Here is a 21,122-nt window from a genome sequence, read left to right on the forward strand (position 1 = left end):
AAGGTTTTAATTGTTATCATTTTTTTATTGTGTTTTAGTTAGCTACTGTTGTTTTTCTTTAGTTATTATTACTAAATCAAACAACCAACCTGATTTTTTTTTTAAATGGAGTTATCTGTTTCTGCAAATGAACTCTTCGCTTCTTGCACCCAGCTGATAAAGTTTATAGACTGGGTGTAGCTATTTTGGTTCTCCCAGATACCAAAATGTTCTGCTAACATTCCTAATAAGTCATGAAAACAATATTTCTGAATGTTTACAAGACAGTTTCATACCAATTTTAAAAATATACATAAGACATAACATGTTGAAAAAATACTCTTTGAACATTACTCCAAGCCCTGTTCTTGATAACTTTAAGAGAACACTCTGAAAGAAAATTGCCCGTTGGATGTGCAATTCTCTTTGATTTCTTTTTATTGTAAGCAATTGAAAGCTCAGTCTCACCTACGTGTCCAGGTACTTGTTTCCCGTGAAAGCTCATGCAGACTGTGACGTTAAAGCAGTTGAGATTCTGAGGGCCTTCGTGACACTGCGGTACTGTGATGTTGATGGAGACGGGCAGGAAGATGGACACGTCCACCGTGATCACAGGCCGGGATCTGTCACAGAGGGACCGTCAATGATCGACGAACAACGAGAGATGTCATAACATGTGATGTGAGTGACAGCCTAGCACTCACCTTAACAACACCACACTGTCAGCCATGAACGCCCCAATCGTCACGTCTTAAAAAAACAACGAAAACAGGCACTTAAAAATGTCCTTTTGAAAAAGCTACATTGCACTGAAATAAATGAGATTGTTTCATGCAACTAATTTTATTCGTTCTGGAAAGCATCTTGCCTGACCTTGGCAAAACCGCTTTAATTTAGTTATGATCAGAACGGATTAAACTCATTGAAGCTCAGTAAAAATATTGCATTTTTCCATTCTCTACGCAGAGATTGCAAAGGTTAAAGTGGTCTGGCACCCGTCGTGGTTTCTCACTGACTGTGGGTGGCTGTGACGTTGTTCATTCAGAACATTTTCAATCTTCGCCTGAGCGTAACTAGCCGAATTTCTAACGTTGGGCCAAACCTGGATATCCATTCCCATCCATGTCCACGTTGCCGGAAATTGATTGGCCAAACATTTGAAGGGTGGGGTTGATGCTTCTCCCAGACAATCTCTGTATACAATCAAAGTGAGAGAGAACATTTTAAAAAGATGATTCATAAAATCAGTCTTTGTATCCATATGTTCAATCTCATAAGATATAAAGCTTCTCAAAGTTGAATGGAGATATAATGCTCATCAAACCTTTATTTGCATGACAATTATCAAACTCAAAATCTCAAGACTGTCAGCATTTAAAAGGTTTCCTACTTCAGGATTTACCATTGAGTATTTGTTAACTATCCCCTTAGCATCACCATGATAGATATAAACAGCTCCTCCATAGTCGTCTTCTTTAGGGGCTCCAATAGCCACATCTACATCACAGACAAAAAAAGAGTCAATGAGAAAGACGGAGTTAGTAAAGTCTGTGATAACCTGCAAGCTTTCTATTTTGGAGATCGTAAAGGATTTCGGGGTAAAAAGGTCAAGTCTTGGGCGGCTTAAAGTGATGTGCTCACGGGGGGGCGAAACATTTTATTTTGCGTGGCAATATTTTCAAAGCCGGTTGGAGGTCAATGCTGCAGGTCTTGATAATGGATATACAGTATCTGACAACAACTGACTTTTCCTAAAATTTGCTTTTTCTCAAGCAACTATTGTGCACTAAAGGACGGAAGAAACGGCACAATGTGCTTCTGGCTTTGACTTGAACTCAACCGTCGTATGTGGATTTGTGAGTGTCAGGACCCCAGTAAATGACCATTTGCTTTAAAGCCAGCCCTGTTTGAGAGAAGCTCTGTTAAGTTACTTAATGGACCCTGATGTGTTTTCAGGTCTGTGAAACTTCAGGGGTGGTTCAAACCGAGCCGTAAAACCCCCACATACTCCACAACAAAAGCACGTATGAATGTGTCATTCCAACATCTCCGAATATTTCTATGGAAACTATTACAGTGCCATCTAAAATCAAGATCAAAATATGTACAACCTGTAATTTCTTAAATAAGACCGTTTCAATAAGAGATTGTACTGGCTTATGTGCAGGGGCGGACTGAGTGGTAGGACATTCGGTAAAAATCCAAAACGGCTGTGACCAGGGGCAGACTGGCCATCTGGAGTACCGGGACTTTTCCCGGTGGGCTGCTACCGTATGGGGGGCGTAATGAACACTTGGGCTGGACAGACTGAAGTATTATAAACGCGAATGCACACAACGCGAAGGCATTAACCAGTCGGACACATATGCATGTAACGCAATGACACCTTAAATATAACACCCCCCTCGGCAGAAATGGTGGAGGGCCGATGCCATCAAACACCCCCCCTCCCCCCGACGACAGAAATGGTGGAGGGCTGATCTGGTCCGAACAATCCAGGGCCAAAATCCAAAATCTGCAATGCAGTCTGGCCCTGCTTATGTGTAGAACTGACAGTTTGATATTCCTCAAGTTATATCTTAATGAACTTCATCAGGTGTGTTTGTAACTGCTCTCATGTCCAGGACGTCCAGGTGTTGGCTGCTTTCGCTCCTCTAACATCTTTCCATCTCAATCCAACACTAAAGGAATGTTTTGGCCTGTTTGTTTAGAGTAAATTGAGTTATGTGACTTCTAGTCGCCCCAAACGCATCTGATGCTGCCAGGAGACAGTCTGTTCTATACTTTCAAATATGCAACACGCGGAAAACCGAATTACAATCAGAAACAGCGTTGAACCCTCACTGGAGAGCTAAACTACAGGCCAAGAAAAGCCGCCGATTGGATCGTGAGATGCCAGGAAAATGAGCGAGAACACAGGAGAGAGATCTTCAAGACGAAATCTCTTTTCCAGTGACCTGACGAACAATGTCTGTCTGTCTCAGTTCCAGTGGAAATGCATTTTTAATGTGTACGAGTGCTCATTTGAATGGGAAGGAATACAGCGTTTTTTTGCAGTATAGTCATTAACGTAGAGCTTAATTTACATCTAACATAAAACATCTCTTTAAGTGCTAAAGCAATTTAATATTATAAACTCATTCAATGCTCTTTTTTGTTAACATTATGGGGCGGCTTCCCGGAAAGGGATAGTTTAGCCAAAAAAGACAATTCTAGTAGGAAGAGGCCAGACTCAGCCGGGAGAGCCAGTTCTTCGCTGGCATATTAAAACAGAAGTGCAGCAACTACAGAGAGAATAATTAATGTAAAGTGCAGGTTTAAGAAACTGACCTTGGTACCCATCATCATCAATGTCCCCAAGAGATGCGATGCATTCGCCAAAGTGGCTGTTGTAAGCACTGTCACCCTTCAAAATCTCAGTTTCTTCCATCACTCCCTGAGCAAACAAAAAGTCATTAAAAGTCAGTTTATGCTACTTTTATACTGTGAATTCAGATTATTATAAATAAAATATAAGCTATCTCTGCTTCATGCCATGCCTATAAAACATAACGCGTGGTACACAAAACCCTGCGTAAGCAAAACAGGTATCAGACAGGTTGAGCTTACATTGCCCCGGCTGAGGTAAACAGAAACCTGGCCTTCGTCCCTGATCTCGCTGTGCATGGGTGCTCCTACCAGCAGGTCCGACAGTCCATCCGCGTTCAGGTCAACTGCACACAATGAGGAGCCAAAGTAAGAGCCCATCTGAAACCAAGCCGAGCCGAGAGCAAACGGGTCAGGTCACAACACTCCATTGTGTCCATAAAACATAGACATTTAAGATTTAAATAGATTTCTAGAAGTCTACACAATGTTTTATACACATGCCCCAAGGAATGTCCAAACTGGGTTCATTTTTATTTCATGTCGACTTTTAACAATTCATACCTACCATTTTCCCTGAGGCCTCGAAGATCTTCACCAGAGCCTTTTCCTCAAGTCTGAAAATGTACACCTACGACAAACCAACGGAACTGTGTGTTAATCTAATCTGGACCTCAACTTTTCAACACAAGAATCATAAACCAAGTTATGATCACGCACTTTTCCACCACCGCTATCCTGAGGCGCTCCAGCCGCCACCTCTATGGCAGTCGGTGTTGAAAAGTGACCAGCAGTCACCGCATATCCTAAAACGACAGACATCTGTGATGCATTACGAAACATTGACACCAAAGTCAAAACGTAGTTTCTTTTAACATTAAAGCAGGTATTACCGAGGTAACTGTATCTCCGTGGGATCAGAGCATCTTGATTTAGCTTATTGCGTGTATTAGACGTCATGTTAAAGACTACGACGGTTCCGGTCCAGTAGTGAGATCCTGGCGCACCCATGACTACAAGCTCCTAGAATTCAAAGTAAGAAAGATTAAAATCCATTCCAAACCAAACAATATTTCAACACATTTCACCACATTTCCCTACGAGCGAAAAAAAGACACTTCCAATTATAGGAGATGCACATGAGATTGGTGAGTCGCTGGTCAACCAAAAGCCACAAACTATGTTGTATTATCTGCTGGTAACCCGACCATGAAGTGAAATCTCAGTTACCGTTCTGTGCCTTGATCACTCAATGGAGACTTAAGAAAGAGAGAAGAACACGATCCCTTGAACAGGTTTAATTGTTCCCCAACATCATGCTCCAAATAAGACCAAATCGTAGCAATTAAAACATCTTATACTTTGTGAAGCCACACAATTTAAGGAATCATTCATGTCGAGGGCTTGTTAAATATTACTATTAAAAAAATGCCAGCTGTAAATATTTAGTCCTGAATTATTGGTGGAAAAAACATCATCTCTGACATCATATAAATAAAGTCTAGTCGGATGGAATATATCTCGAGACAAGAGGTCCTCAAGTAGCTGTTTTGAGTTCTATCAAGCCACAAATGGACAATTCTCTTCGCTTGTTTCCATTTCGCACGGCCAGACTGTCGAAAACCATACAAACATGTAAAACAGCACCTCCGGCCCAGCTGTCAGCGTTCCATCGAGCAGTAATTTTTAAGACATCTGTTTTAGATACTAAAGGTCTTGATGGTCACTCAAGATGTGCTGCCAAATGATAAGGTACTGTTACCAGTCAAACTACAAAGCAGCCGTACAGCAGATGCCCAACTGTGGAGGAGATACAAGAAATTCCAATGTGCTATGGGTGAAGCCTTCCAGATTCCTCTGTGTAAACTTCCAACACTGATTTGAGATCAGCGATGTTTAAAAACCTGCATTGATGTCTGCAAAGTCAGCTGCATCCTAAAGCCTAAAGTGTACTTTGTTTACTTGCTGCTGGTAATAGATTTTGGACCTTTCTCTTATCTATGCTTGAGGCATCTACACAGAACACATTTCCGGCTGGTTTTTTATATCAATTATCTCACAAACTTTTTAAATCACACCGTCTGATCCATTTTTGACAATTGTAACATTGTTGCTTAACTCTTTGATCAAATGTTATAGGCTCACACATTGTTTACGTTTATTCATTTACATTTATTCATTTTTATCTTTTATTTTGAGACACTATTTCTTAAAATCCATTTACGTTTATTCATTTATTTGTTTAAAAAGAAGCTAATCGAGTTAGTCTCAAAATAAAAGATATACAGACCAAGAAAGCATAGACATGAATCTAGTAATGATATTGTTGAATTTATTATTGGGCATCACATCTGTCAGTCCGTGTTCTGGTATCTGTTCCAAACGTTTCTCGCCAAGGTCCAACTCGTGAAACTCGGTGGTTGGCTGCACTACAGACGAAAGCTAAAATGGTCAAAGAGCAAAACAAACTGCAAGTGGACAAATAACAAGCAACGCAAATGTACGTATTACACACAAAGACTCTGAATTGACCCCTCAGATACTGTTGCTCGGACACGCGACCACAGTACCTAGTCTTTCAATCGAAGCCGTCAGTGTGAAAACCTTGTCCGAGTTGTATTAGGAACATTTTGGACACATTTTGCAATCTTAAAAAACAGCTGCTTCAAAAGGTTCTTCGATGTCATAGAATAACCTTCTGGTTTCATAAAGAACCTCTAACATCTGAAAAACAAATTTCACAATAGGTCCGTTGTTGCGATAAAAGGTTCTTCAGATTACAAAAAAGTAAGAAAGAGATGAAATTGTTCTTTGTGGAACCAAAAAGTGTTCTTCAACGGCATCGCTGTGAAGCACCTTATTTTTAAGCGTGTTGTCGTGGAGAATTCAAGTTGGACTTAAATATGCCATGGAGGGATATATAAACGATTTTAAAATAAATACGGTAGATAACACCACATCCATAGATGACAACATCTAGGATCAAGACCTAAGATGTAGACCTTCGTATATGACCTTCAATGTACATCCTGTGCGAACAATTAGCTATTTAGGTTTGTACGTTAGCATGGACTCACCAACTTTATCATTAACTTTTTTTTTGCCAGCAGATGAAAACTATAATTTAGCGAAAGTATGAAGACGTCTTTGTCTTCACTGGGATTGGAGTTGAATTGGGTTACACCGCCCACATTTTGTTCTTTTGGGTTTAGGAAATTGAATAAAATAAATTCCATCCCTCATTCTCTCAGGACACCTGGAATAAGTGTCACAAGTACCCTAGGCACATTGTTTTATCATTTTTGTAGCATAGACACAATAAAAGCGAAAAGAGCTTCGGATCTTACCATGTTTCTCTATGGTGCTGAACCTAAAGTGGACCGAGTTCCAGTGCCCGTGCAACTCATATACAACTGCCATTGGCTTGTCTGCGTTCGAGGGGAGGGGCTTACTGATTCTGTTCAAATTGTTTAACTATGGCTGGGAACATAGACCGATGGGTCTGTCAAGCCAAAGGCGACATGGAATAAACCCTTCCACTTAAAGGAACAGTTCACACAAAATTGGATCCATATTAGAGGAACTATCCCTTTAAGACACTAGATAGAAGTGTATCTATAAAAATGGAAATGTGTTGAAAGCACAGACTCTACATCAATGAGAAGCACATATACTGAAACACGCTTGTACTACTACTGACCTCAGTAAAAACGCCTGCGATTCCGGCTTGGCACGAGCCATGATCTTCCCCATAGGTTTTCTTATGGTCTGTAAGAGTGAAAAGAGAGAGAGAGAGAGAGAGAGAGAGAGAGAGGAAGGAAGGAAAAAAACAACAGACCACAAATGATTTCGCTGTGAGCATGGGCCAGCATTTACTGGAGTTCTTCCGACATTCCATATGGAGTTAGTCAAAGTCCCAACTCCATCCAAGAGGAATCTGGGGGCCGAGAGACTGAGGAGGACAAAGCAGCGCTACATTCAACAAAATCTCACACACATGAGGGTTTGAGGTGGGGGGGTTTGCTGTGCTCTCTGGTTACAGAAAATATTAGGCTTGGATCCCCTCAGAATGCGGCACGCACATGAAGACCCCCAATGCAGCGCTGCCCGGCTGAACGTGATTGGGGTCGGATAAACAAAGGGAAGGAAATATACGACGGCTTGGGAGCTAAAGAGAGAAACGAATTCTCGCAGCTTCCCTCGACACCTTCCACACGAACTCAAAACTTCAGAGAAAACCAACAAGGATGAAACCACAACACTTTATATACAGTACAACAATAAGAGTTGATGTGATGGGCGTGGTGATAAAGACTGAGCGTAACCCACATATGGTAATGACAGATGTATGTAATAGAAATTGACCCTTAAAGGGACAGTTCACACAAAAATATAAAGTCGTTTATTCACCCACATGTCAGTCCAAACTTGTATGACCGTCATTCTTCTGCAGAACACAAAAGAACCACATTGACTTCCATTGTATGAACACAAAACCAGACATTTCTAAAAATATCTTCAATTGTGTTCCACAAAAGAACGAGTCACATGAAGCTTTTGAATGACATGACGTTGAACAAATGATGACAGAATGTTTATTTTTGGCATTGTTGATTACCACGAATAAGAATAACATACAATTCACATCAGCAATGTATTGATGAGATATAGTAAGTAGTGTTTAATTTAACCAATGTTGAAACATTCATTCATTTGCGGTCTCTTCAAACACAGTTCAATTGAATAAAGGCTGAATCATTCACATTTACGTCAAATATTTCATCTATGGAGCCAAAATAGGGTCATATATATTTGCAACAGAAATAAGATATTTGCAAACGAAAAATGAGCTTTGCAAATAAAAATAGGGTATTAAGCAAAAAATTGCATCTTCGCAAGTAAAACTTAAGAATCTGCAAAAGAAAAGTTAAGCACGGAGAGAAAAATTCAAGTTTAGCAAAGTAAAAATTCAGAGGCAATAATTTTACAACACATCTTTTCCTTTAAATCCGTTAATGTAAATGTAAAACATTTACTTCTGGGTTTGAGGTCGGGAATTCTGAAAATCCAAGTTGTCTTGAACAATTCGTTAAAAGAGTAAGTGGCAAGTTTCTTTATGTAGCACATTTGATACTCAAGGGCAATTCAAAGTGCTTTACATAAAATGATTGACAAAGAGAAATAAGACGTATCTTTAAAATGCAAATACTTTAAGATCACAAATTAGATTTAAAGAAAGAATAAGAATAAGAAAAAGAGAAGAACAATAGAAAAATGTATTACAAATAGAAGTATAGTTGATGTAAACCAGCATTACTCAGGTTGTGAATGCACAGCTAAACAATACTAATTATAAAAACTTGAAAATATCAGAGATTTTTTATAAAAATATTTTTATAAAATATTATAAAAATATTAAAAAGAAACCATGCCATTTCAAATGTGAACCCGTATCACAAACTAACGTTTAATGACATCCTCTGTGACTATGACGAAGACAGCACTGTTATAAAAATAAATATGCTCAAATGCTTAGTGACATTGAAATTGAATCCATCCCCGTGTTGTTTGAACATGTTCGCGGATACAGAAGAAAACAAAAAGGCATGCAGTACGTCATGTTGCGCATATAATAATACATGCATGACGTGGAAATGCATGACTTCACAGCGCTACAGTATGCAGTGGGGACTACTTGAACATAATGGGAGGCAGGTTCAGGTCGCTTGTACACGCCCCAATCTCTTTCTCCTCCCCCACGTCAAATCAGGGACACAAAGCGAGACGCAAAGAAAAGTGAAGAGCAAAGAGAAAACAGAGTCGCAAGGGAGCGATTGGCTGAAACGCGGATTTAAAGGAGCGATGCAAAGGAAAAGATGTGTTGCAAAAATATTGCTGCTGAATTTTTACTTTGCTAAACTTGAATTTTTCTCTCTATGCTTTACTTTTCTTTTGCAGATTCTTAAGTTTTACTTTCGAAGATGCAATTTTTGCTTAATACCCAATTTTATTTGCAAAACTTATGTTTTGTTTGCAAATATTTTTTTTCTGTTGCAAATATATTTGACCCTATTTTGGCTCCATATTCATCGTGTTATTCAATATTGTAGGTGTGGCAGCACGCCTTCCGTCAGACTCTGACGTGCCAGTCTTGTGATGCCAGACAACATCACTCTGAGGTTTTGAAAGATGCTTATACACCCCAACTCAAATTGAAGCTGCTTAAGAATGTGTGCCATAATAAACAGTATAAATCTTAGCAGCCCTTTTGTGATCACAGTTCAAGTTAGCTCAATATATCATAGACATGTCAGGATTCAAAAACCTAGATGAACTCTACTGGTGCATTATACGCAAACAAAGTCAAAAAGAATAACTCGTACCGTCATAACACGGTATGAGGGCCTGTGCTGTTCCCTGAAGTGTTGTCGGTATGACGGAGCAGTAGCCGTGGGGGAGTATATTCTCAGATTCATAGTACACATTCTTCCAGCGGTGAGCGCAGGCCTGCAGACAGACACACATGAAGAGCATTAAAGGCAAGAGTCACGTGGCTTATTCACACAGAAACTGTATAACGCTCACATTGCAATAATCTCTCACAACAAACAAAGAGCCTTATTGTCTTTTCTTCAGGACGAAAACAGAACCCAGAGCCAAGTCAAACACTGTTGTGAATGTCATGTTTGTGATGAAGAGGATAGCACTCATACAGCGCTGAGCATCCTCATTCAAACATTTCAGAAGTCAGAACTTTCCGACGTATTGTGGTGAGGTCAGGTGGTTTCGGGGGGGTCAACGAGTGGTTTCTAAATGGTTATTCAAAAGAGTCACAAGACTCGCACGTTGGTTTGTGGACAACCTTATTTAATGCAAGTCTATGAGTTTTTCTAGCCAGTCACAAAACAATGGTTAAAGGAGGTGTTCCCAAACTTTTCAGCCCGCGATCCCCAAAATAACAGTGTTGGTGACTTTAGACCCCCACTATCCTGGGAGGTGGTTTAAGTATACAAACGATGCACTAATAAGCTCTATCCAAACATGGGCATTATGACGACACAAAATAACACAGTCTAACATAATTCTATTTTATATTTATTTACTCATTACTTTACTTATTGTTGTACATAGACAATAAACTATTACTAGAATTTCATCACACAGATTCGAGTGCTGATGGATTTCCTCTTTATAAACGGCGGCCTCTTTTGGTACCCGAGGACGATATCTTTCTGACTGCGGCGCTTCTCCGCCTTCCTCCCTTTGTTTTCTTTGGTGCATACGTTTTATTTCGACAAATAAAAATATTCTTAACTTAAAGCCTGAAAATAATCTACACATCAGGAATGTTTAACGTTCTGCTTTCTGCACCTAACCTAATGCGGTAAAAAACTAATGTTGTGTGACCACCTCAGGGGTCTCGATCGAAGGGGAGGTTTATGACTTTTTATTTTCATGGTTTTATTTTTAACGTGACTCATATTTTTATATCGTGTTACACTTATTGATTAAATAGGCTATTTCTTATAAAAAAACATTTCTGGAAATCATCTTGCGACCCCTCGGGGAGACCCCTACTTTGGGAACCCCTGGTTTAAAGTAGCTAAACGTGATATGAGGATCGTTCATATTCATATAAAGAAACAAATACACAACAAAATGGTATACTTTAGAATAAAGCTCTGTATGAACAATCTGAAAAATGAGCAACAGTAACAAAAGGAAACACGCTTCTCATTTTACTAAAGCATTAAACCCAAGCAAAAATCAAACGGTGACTTCACAACAGTGATCCAAATCACCTCTGTTTTTCTGATTAAAACTGTCCTGTGATCATCAACAATAACCTCCCCTCCCTCTTACATCAGATGTTGGTCTTTGTAAACAGCAGGAAAATGAGCTCAGAACCAAAACTGGGTCATTCCTCACTCACATTTCATGCCCAAATCATATACAGAACGTCTTTTTTGAGCCAAGACTAACTTGAGCTCTCTTTCATACATCACACACAGAAGTTCATGTGTATTTCTATAATAACACAAAATTAAATGTTAATAAAATACTTCTGAGCACAAATATGAATGTTCCTGATGTTGCTCATGTGTATTCTGTATCTGCAGTGCATGTTGGAAATCATTCAGGATGAATGTGAATTGGAGACCTTACGGAGACAAAGCCTCAGATGAAGTCAGATGACGTTGAGCAACACACTGCTTGTCTGTTTTTTGTCTGTAGGAGACTAAAACAACCGGCTCTACTGTCTTGGTGGAGTTTCCGCTATCGTACGAATGCAAAATGATCTCTATTTGATAACCATCTCAGCGTAGATAAAACCTCAAACTAAAGCCTTTCTAATAAAAGCCAAAGAAATATCTGTCATATGAATCTCCGCCCTGTTTTCTGGCGCAAGGCATTGGGAAACACACGGGACAGACGTTATGAAATACGTAGTGCTTGGCTAAATAAGGAACGAATTTTGAGGCATTTTTCTCCAGAGGATGTGAGTCAACGGAGAGTCCGGGTACCTAATCATGTTCCTGTGCGAGCTGAGATCTGATTGGCTGAGAGACGTCGGCCACACATCTGTCCAACAGCCCTCCATCGCACTTTCCATGTAAACGTGATTCTATTCAGATGAACGAATTAGCTGCGGTGAGGCACACGAGAGGTACTGTACATCTACTGTATGTGCTTTATATACGTGCACATACACCGTCACCTATAAAATCTTATGCTTGATTTGACTTATCTATGATGGATAAAAGGTGTTGGATTCGCTTAAAAAATAATCAGCAAAATTCTCCTGAGAAAAAGAGGAACAAAATGTCATGAGAGTTTCAGAAGAAACGTCAACAATGTCTCAAACTGAGCTCGGATTTGTCAAGTCTGCGATTAAAAGTTAATTTTATTGAAGATGTCAATATGAACTCAAACGTTTCTCATCACATTGACCCAAATCCAGATCATTTTACCTCTACAATCTACATTCATTTTACACCTCCACACTCTACACTGTAAAAAATGATTCATGGCTCAATAAACAGGCTGATTTTCCCTAAAAAAATAATTAATTTCTTGCTAAGAATGTTACAACGTTTATTGAGACTGCGGTTTGCTTAAAATAATGAGTAAACACAGCAAGTAATTTTTAGTAAAGTCGCATGAATCTGGTTATTAGTCAATTTGACTAAACATTGTAAGATTTGGTTAGATCAAGTGACACTGCTCTTGACTGGCTTTCATTTTCTCCTCAGACGATTAGGTGAGTGAATTTTACTTATTTTATACTAAAATGTTTTATAAAATAAATCCCAACAATAGTGTGAAGATAGACGTTTCTTAGTGATTTCATTTTAAATAAGTTTAATTGTAGGGGTGCACGTATAGTTTTAAATAAGCTCCTAGATATCAAATGTACAGAAACATGCGTGCACAGTGCGCTTCAACTTTTGTGAGAATACATTTTATTTACGTTTCTTAAATGAGATGTATGGTAAACAATCACGATTGCCTACTTTTATGAAGGCATGAAAACAGGTTGAGAGTTGTATTCGCCGTCCAGCTGCTTCAATTTGACAAAATGCGGCACATTAACAGACAATGTTTTTAAGTGAGTTAAAAAGACCGTGAAGCAGTCATTGCTTTATTTCTAACCATTCATCTGCTACATTTCATCTGTTAATTTATACCGCGTGCGAGCGTTGAGATGTAACGCTACAAACGTCTTGTTGTTAATGGTTTCTGTTATCTTTTGTCATGTCACATCTTGAGGCGTGAACAGGGTGTGACCGTTTACAGTGAGCTTGAAGTGCAGGTGGAGGCTAGAACAGCGGGCTCAAAATCTCAATGCATTGTGTTGGTAAGAAAGCCACACTGTCACTTTGCAGATAAGATAGAGGAGAATTGTGTCGTCTAATTGTTAGAGTAGTGATTTTTCTTTGTACTACTTACTTATATAATTGTAAGTGTGCATCATAATCACATATTTTGCATAATGAGCAGTGTAAATGAACAAAACACAGAAGTGTTATGTACAGTCAACTTAGTGTTAGTGTGACATAACACTATGGCAATGTTGTGAAGTTCTGGTAAAGTTCCATTTTGTGACTTTATATATTTGTTTTATATTTTAGTTAAGCCAATTCCGGAATGAATGTTTAAAACATCCTGGGAGACCTGATCTTCATAGTCACAAACTTATACAGAACTAGGAAAGAACTTATGCAGAATGCACATGATGCAGCAGACCTATGTGTGTAACATTACAGTACATATTGATTATTTTAATTATCGGTATGTATATTTATATATTTTAAACTATTCTTAATTTAAATAATAAATTAACATCATGTTGTTTTGTTTCAGGACAATAATGGTGAAGTTAATCAACATTGCAGAGCACACAGTTATCTAAATCACCAGAGGGGGATCTCCAGATACACCAGATCTCAATATTCAGCTCAACACCACACTTAACATGCAAGTTTACAAGACCACACACAAACATTATATAATATTACATAACTCTTCACTGTAATAAAACGCACATATACACTCATGCATAAAACACCACAAATATTAAAAAACATTAAAAGGCTCTACCCTTATGCATGTTTTTGGTTACTGTTGCTATAATGTAGTTATTACGTCTGTTGTTTATTTGTTTTTGTTGATCAATGAAATTTTAATTTCTTAATTGCTATATGTTTCATCTTTTAATTAATTCAGTGGCAAAATAAAGCTTTTAACATTTCACAGCTGTCCAGTGTTTCTGTATTTTAGGTGTTAAGAACATAAAATATTAATCTAAATGAGCTTACATATTAAAACTAAGACTTTTTTGGTAGAAATAACACAAATGTGTAAGGAAAAACAACTTAAAATTCTAAGTCACACCAACCTAAAAAATTAAGCAAAATCCCTCGCTGAGAATAGGGTTAGGGTTACTCAAAAATGTAAGCAATGCCTACTAAATAATAATGCTGCTTAAATGCTGCACTATATTTTTAAGTTCAGCGTAATTTTTTTTCAGTTTACACGTGTTTAACTATTGTCTCATTTGTTGCTATTTAATTTCTCCGAGAAATTTTAGGAGAAACATCACGAACTAAGTTACGTTAATGAAACACAACTGAGAAATCCATTAATAAATGGAAAATGTATACAAAACATTTTGATGCAACTGCAATTTTATGAAACAAAACTGCAGAACGGTTCAACGGCAGGAAACTCCCTGTGCAGCTTAAGCTACTAATTCAACCTTCATTGCTGCCAAAATGATATGCTATCGAAAATACACAATCACCCATCTCGTCTCTCTCATCATCATACTTGTGTGTATTTGTCTCTAAACATCAAAGGCTGCAGCAAGTGTCCTTGCCCGCATCAACCTTACTGCCGGACCCCCACAGCTCCCTCCCCACAGCTCCCTATTGTCCCATAACAAGAGGTCTGCCCTTGAGTTGGACCACCACACGCCAAAACAAACCCCAGCATCCTCTCATCCAACGTAAGAAAGACTGCATCTGTGATCGGTGCTAATGTCTTGTTTGTCCAGTCGAAGCCCTTTAACTCCAGAGCTCGGATCTGTCATCAAGATAAAACAGCCCCACTTCAAACGCTCGAGACCCACGCTTGAGCACCGGTGGGAACGCCTTTGTGTTCTCATGATGTGACGAACAGCTGGAGTTTCACGATGCGGCTGTCTTGAAAGATATTTGTAACAATGATGGCTTCGGTGTCTCTCTATGTTTTACAAGTGAATGTGGTTTGCGTAGGACAACTGCAGGATGATTAAAATCTCAATTGTCGGAAACAAAAATTGAGGAACAAGGACTATTAAGGGTTGATATGAGGAAGCCTTGAGATTGTTTAGTGCTTCATGAGTCTATGGTTCTCTAAAGCAGCGGTTCTCAATCCTGGTCCTCGCGACCCACCGCTCTGCATATTTTGTGTATCTCTCTTGTTTAACACACCTGATTTAAATCTCTAGCTCATTAGAAGAGAGCTTAATGAATGAACCGCGTTCCGATTGACGTGTTCCCTGAACTGTGTTCATTGCTCTCTACTCCCTGCACACATGAAATCGGCTGACGTTAACTTAAGAACACGAAGAACAAAACTTACTACGGAAGATTGAAGGGTAATTTAACCGTAATTTTGAGATTTGCGCAACATTATCCACATTTCGAACGGGATTTATGGCAGAATATCTAGTGATGTTTACTTCGCAGGGCTCTTATGGGCGTATTAAACAAACCTCCGAAGCGGTAGGAGAAGCATACAAAATATGCAGAGCAGGGGGTCGCGAGGACCAGGATTGAGAACCGCTGCTCTAAAGGGATACTCGTTCTCCTTCCCTCAATGTGAATCACTACACAAACATCTGCACAATGTCGACCGTAATTACCTGCTCAACAGTCTTTCATCTGCACGTGAACATAAACTTTTTGAACATGTTTCCTGTGCGGTCTGCATTTCCAAAAGAAACCTGTTCTACAGGCTATTTGTATGAAAGAAATAAGAAAGCTATAAAAAGTGAAGTGAAAAAGTGAAGTGAAAGTGTCACTCTGCATTGTACAACAGTTCAGGAAACCGGCTCACTCAATCAGAATACGTACCAGAATCTTGCCGTTGGGTTTGTCCTGTCGTGCCAGACTGACCCCCATCCACTCGTCGTTCCTGTCGCCTTGACACGTCTTCCCGCAAGACTCTCTCTGATTATTCCCTACAGCACAGAATCAGAATATTAGTTTTGCCAGCGGACAGACAAAAAGTCGAAAGCCCTCCAACGTTGTCTGACTGATAAAAAAGGTTGATATTTGAGATATAAACCGAACGAAGACACCAGTGTGCGTCACTTGTTGAAGACAAAACACAGATGAGTTTGTGAGTTCAACACAACATCTTTGATATGCAAAACTCTGGTGTAGCAAATGTTGACATGAAATTGTGTGACTGCAACAGTTGTAGACAACAGAATCTATTGAGAGAATCAAGTCTAGACGGGAAAATTTGGAAAATCTTAGAGGACATGATGCTTTCACTTTCTATCAAAATAATTGAAACCACTTGAGTTGTTTTTATTTTCCTTTTTTTTATATTTCATGTGCATGGATCTGAACATGCATGTATGATTGTGAGCATTTCTGATGTGTGATACCAGTACCAATGTCGTTATTGTGTTACTGTATTGTTAAATAAATGCAAAGAAAAACTAGTTCATTCTAAGAGAATAAAAAAAAAACGCTCCATTATATAAGGTCTTTATACACCTATGAAGACATAATTATGTATATTACATTGCATTTCTGATTGTAGATCCTCGAAAAAAATGACACACGGGACCTTTAATTCCATTACAGAGCAAGAATAAATAAGCAAGGTGTGATCTATCCCAGAAGGGAGTTTATCAGTGCATAAGGGTCATCTTAAATGTTTATGTTCGAGCATTGAACTCCGGCGTCTCTCTCTCTCTGCGATTGCACACAGGAGACATAGAGACAGAGAGTGATGAATCCCGAGACAGTGGCAGTATTCCTTGGCTCTGGTTATTTTCTCGTCCTCGTTTTACTCACGACTCGAGTCAGACTATAAAATTCCCGATTGAACTGAAGTCAGTTTAACTCCCACCTGATTTACTCTGACAACACATTACCACAAAACTTCACACCAGTCAGAAAGTACTATAGTACAGCTTTCTTCCAAAACCATGTGGGCCGCCAACAGTCTAACCATCAGAGGGCCGAGAGAGTAACTGATACAGGACGCTACACAAAGACCGCCACACAAGAAGCGCTTGTCAACTCACAATATCATTTGATGTTAGCATGTTTCTGAACTAAGGACATGATTATCTAAGAATAAAAATAAGCACACTTAGATACAGCAAGTAGCCTGTTGTTCAATAAATGTAACTATTTAATTTGTTTTGAAAAAATAAAAGGATGTTTTGGTTTACTGGCGAAGCAATAAATCAACTAACCAGATTTCCCTTCTGGTTTAAAGGAACACTACACCCCAAAAAAAATTCTTTCATCATTTGCTTATCCTCGAGTTGTTTCAAATCTGTTTACATTTCTTTGTTCTGGTGAACACAGAGAAAGATATTTTGAAGAATGCTTCAAACCAAACAGTTCTTGGCCACTATTGACTACCATAGAAGAAAAAAAACTTTATAAATTTCCTTGTTCTGTTCAAAACAAAATAAGTTTTTGAAGAATGCCTGTAATTAAACGCTTCTTGGCCATCATTGACTACCAAAGTAGAAAAAAGCTTTATACCTTTCTTTGTTTTGTTCAAAACAAAAGATATTTTGAAGAATGTAGAAAAACAAACAGTTGTGGGGCACTTTTGACTATTTTTGATCATTGTCATGTTTCCTACTATGGTGATCAAAAACTGTTTTCATCAGAACAAAGACATTAATGCAGATTTGAAACAACTTAAAGGTGAATAAACGATGTTAGAATTTTAATTTTCAGGTGACCTGTTCCTTTAAGCTGTTTTTTTTAGCAGGTACGTTTTATCTCTAAAAAGTAACTTCCAGTAACTTGTCAAAGGTGGGAAAAGGTCCTCCCGTGTGTCTTGTATGAGTTGTTTGAAGTCAACCCTAGAGCTGCAAAACATCCAAAGCATACAAATAGGAGCGTCAGATCTAGAGGAGGTGGGAAAACACAAACTGACAAAAAAAAATATTTTCTTGGGATAAGGGGAAAAACATTATTTTCAACTATTAGCAGCGACGCACCGTCCAAAACACACAACTCATCGCACACAGAGGTCAAACCTCGAGAAGAATCCCCTCTGAAAAACGTTGGCGGCCACTTCAAATGAGAGCACGGTGAACGTTCCTCAGACTAAAACATCTCATCAAATCTACAACACGGGTCTCCTCGCACATCTCTGTAACAAACGTGTGTTTTTCGAATCTGCGTGATTCCTGAGTGACATATTCGTCAGGTCGAGAAGAGTTTCTGGAAAAAACACCTGGATGAAACCATGCACTCGCATAAATTACTATAGTCTAAAACAACAGGTGCAACAGCAACGTAAATGACCCGTTCGTTTGATAAAGAATTTTATAAAGCGCTGGTTAGAAGCCGGATATCAAATGGTATCCCACATCCAAAAATGAGCTATTTCATAGACCAGAACAATATACCGTAAACCATTCCGTGCAGAAATAAACTCTCATCGCACAGACAATCAAATGAAGCAATTACTCTATAAAAAGATCATAATTCTGAATGAGCTCTGTGTTACTTAGAAGGAAATAACATAATTACTCGATTTAATGATGAGACACTGAAGACGATGAAGAAAGAGCTTTCTCAAAAAAGAAATGATTCTCTCATCGTTTATTCACCCTCATGTCATTTCAAACCAGTATGACTTTCTTTTCTCTGCAGAACACAAAAGAAGATATTTTGAAGAATGTTGTTAACTGGCCCCCATTCACTTCCATTGGTTTTGTGTCCATACATTAGAAGTGAATGGGTGCCGGTTACCAACTTCTAATGATCTTCTTTTGTGTTCTGCGGTGGAAAGGAAGTCAGTCATGTTTGAAACGAAAAGAGGGTGAGTAAACGATGACAGAAGTTTCATTTTCAGGCGAACTATCACTTTAAAGAAGAAAATTAGTCTACAACTAAAGAATTGCTCTCAATATGCTTGCAATTGTGATGAGCGAGACCATTTTGTTTCCAGTAAACTGTTGTGCGTCTCCAAGCGGATGAGTAAACGTCTTGTCACGGTGCTGTGATACCCCTGAGCCAGAAGACATTCTTCATAAATTGACAACAGACCTTTGTAACGAACCTTTAACAAGTTCTAAACACTCGTAAATGAAAATTCTGTCATCCCTCGTGTCGTTCCAGCCCCGAACGAGCCGCTCAAAACGAAAGAAGAAATTCTCAAGAATGTTTACACAGCTCTTTTTCATACAACATTAGCACTCGGCGACCATAGGCTGTCGAGCTCCAAAGAGAGCAAAACAGCATCCAAACAGCAGCGTTAAAGCAGATCTCGTGTTTGTGTGATATTCCAAGTCTAAAGCCACTGATGTATGACTTCAGAAGAATGTTTGTGGTGTTTTTACAGTCCCCGTTTGCATCTGTTGCATGCAAATGATCTACTCTGAATTCTTCACAACTGAAAGAAATGAAGTCAGTCAACAATAACAACAGTGTTTTCATTTTTGGGTGAACTGTCGTTATAATGCAACTGGTTCTGTGATATCAGTAGCAGTGTTTCTCAAGAGAGGCCCCTGAGGGCTCTTATCCTCCATGATTCATGTGAACTGTGAGCCGGGCCCCAGACCTACTGACATGCTTCATTTACTCATGTGTGTTCTGTCAGTAGACGGGGTGCTGTATTAAAGCCACATAAACCGCTCTCTTCTCCTCACCACAAGTGAAAACTCATACAGCTTCAAGAGATTTCTACACGTCGGATATTTGGCCCAGCTGCTCGGAAAATATTAGCCGAACCATTCATCATATCTATCAAAATACTTCAGGAGCCAGACTGATTTTTTACAGAATGATACAGCTATTTAGACAGATCCGATAAACATTTCTAGAATTGGCGACTTTTATATGAACTCGATTAAAGGAGTTCACCTTCAAAATGAAAATTCTGTCATCAATTACAAGACCTCTTCTCATTTCAAGCCTTTAAGAAATTCTTTCTCCCGCAGAACAGAAAAAGAAGATATTTTGAAAAATGTTTGTAACGGAACAGCACGACATGGGGGGGACGTTAACAACATTCTTCAAAATATCTTCTTTTGTTATCTGCGGAGCAAAGGAAGTCGTACAGGTTTGAAATGACAAGAGTGTCAGTAAAGGTAAAAGGTGAACTACTCCTTTAATACAATTTCCCAATTAAAAATCTAACTCGAAATTGGCTAGCACAAGGATGGTGTAATATGACGCTTGAAGCATTTTTTTCTTGATGAATTTGTTTATGTTCAGATACTGTTCTGCTGTTCATCATAACAAGCTTATTTTGCGAGTTGACGCCTATGATTCCCATCACGTGTTTGGATTAGGAAACAGGTCGATCTAACCTCTATCAGTGCCGAAACGAATGTTAAAATAACACATTAACAGGAAACAACGCTCATGTTTTTACAATTATAATAACTAAAGTGAAGAACATTACCAAAACAAGACAAACAGAGCTGGTAAAACATTCAACCAGAAAGCAGGTTTTAAATATTGACAGGTCCAAATTCCATGTTTGATTTCACCTTGACGGGCACCTAAGTACCTAGTTCTTTTCAAACGCATATATCCAAAGAAACAGTATTAAAAACATCACGACAAGCTGAATCAAGTGTGAACAGATGAGTTAGTCATAAGTACTTAGAGAGGGATGCGGTGTGATGATACAGACCTCGGCCCAGGTCCATCTCAGTGCAGCGCTGCTCCGGGTTGTTGCGGATTCTGCACTTGTACACGGCACCGGGTGAACGAACCGAACTGCTGTAGGATGAGTTTGCTATGGGTGCCCCAACCACAATCCTACACGCATCAGAACACATGGTCACCATGCATGACAACGCAGATAAACACACAAACTTGATCCAATTCAAAACAATCCAAGGTAGTTAGTATTAATTCTTGTGATTCAGGTTCATTTCAAAGTGGACAGCTGATAGGGTGGAAGGGTGATTTCAGGACTGGTTCAATTTTTGATTCGGAGACGGAACGGTTTTGGGATCCAGCTAAGGATTTCAGTCAGGACTGGAGTTGATTTATCTCATGTTGACA

At 38.9% G+C, this 21,122-nt stretch overlaps 1 protein-coding gene across 2 annotated transcripts in view; it reads right to left on the reverse strand.

The window, feature by feature from the left end:
- Nucleotides 1-21,122, reverse strand: part of itga9 (integrin, alpha 9) — a 64,000-nt gene that overhangs the window by 41,421 nt on the left and 1,457 nt on the right. For both annotated transcript variants that reach the window (XM_056760457.1, XM_056760458.1), the window contains exons 2-14: nt 20,746-20,873; nt 15,966-16,072; nt 9,729-9,852; nt 7,046-7,113; nt 4,239-4,368; nt 4,066-4,151; nt 3,914-3,976; nt 3,589-3,726; nt 3,310-3,415; nt 1,382-1,476; nt 1,082-1,172; nt 684-729; nt 448-602 (exon numbers count right to left, since the gene is read on the reverse strand). In XM_056760457.1, coding sequence (XP_056616435.1) covers nt 448-602; nt 684-729; nt 1,082-1,172; nt 1,382-1,476; nt 3,310-3,415; nt 3,589-3,726; nt 3,914-3,976; nt 4,066-4,151; nt 4,239-4,368; nt 7,046-7,113; nt 9,729-9,852; nt 15,966-16,072; nt 20,746-20,873 — 1,337 coding nt within the window. The remainder of the gene's footprint in view (nt 1-447; nt 603-683; nt 730-1,081; nt 1,173-1,381; nt 1,477-3,309; nt 3,416-3,588; nt 3,727-3,913; nt 3,977-4,065; nt 4,152-4,238; nt 4,369-7,045; nt 7,114-9,728; nt 9,853-15,965; nt 16,073-20,745; nt 20,874-21,122) is intronic.

This window comes from Triplophysa dalaica, chromosome 11 (genome assembly GCF_015846415.1).
Source record: "Triplophysa dalaica isolate WHDGS20190420 chromosome 11, ASM1584641v1, whole genome shotgun sequence".
Lineage (NCBI taxonomy): Eukaryota > Metazoa > Chordata > Actinopteri > Cypriniformes > Nemacheilidae > Triplophysa > Triplophysa dalaica.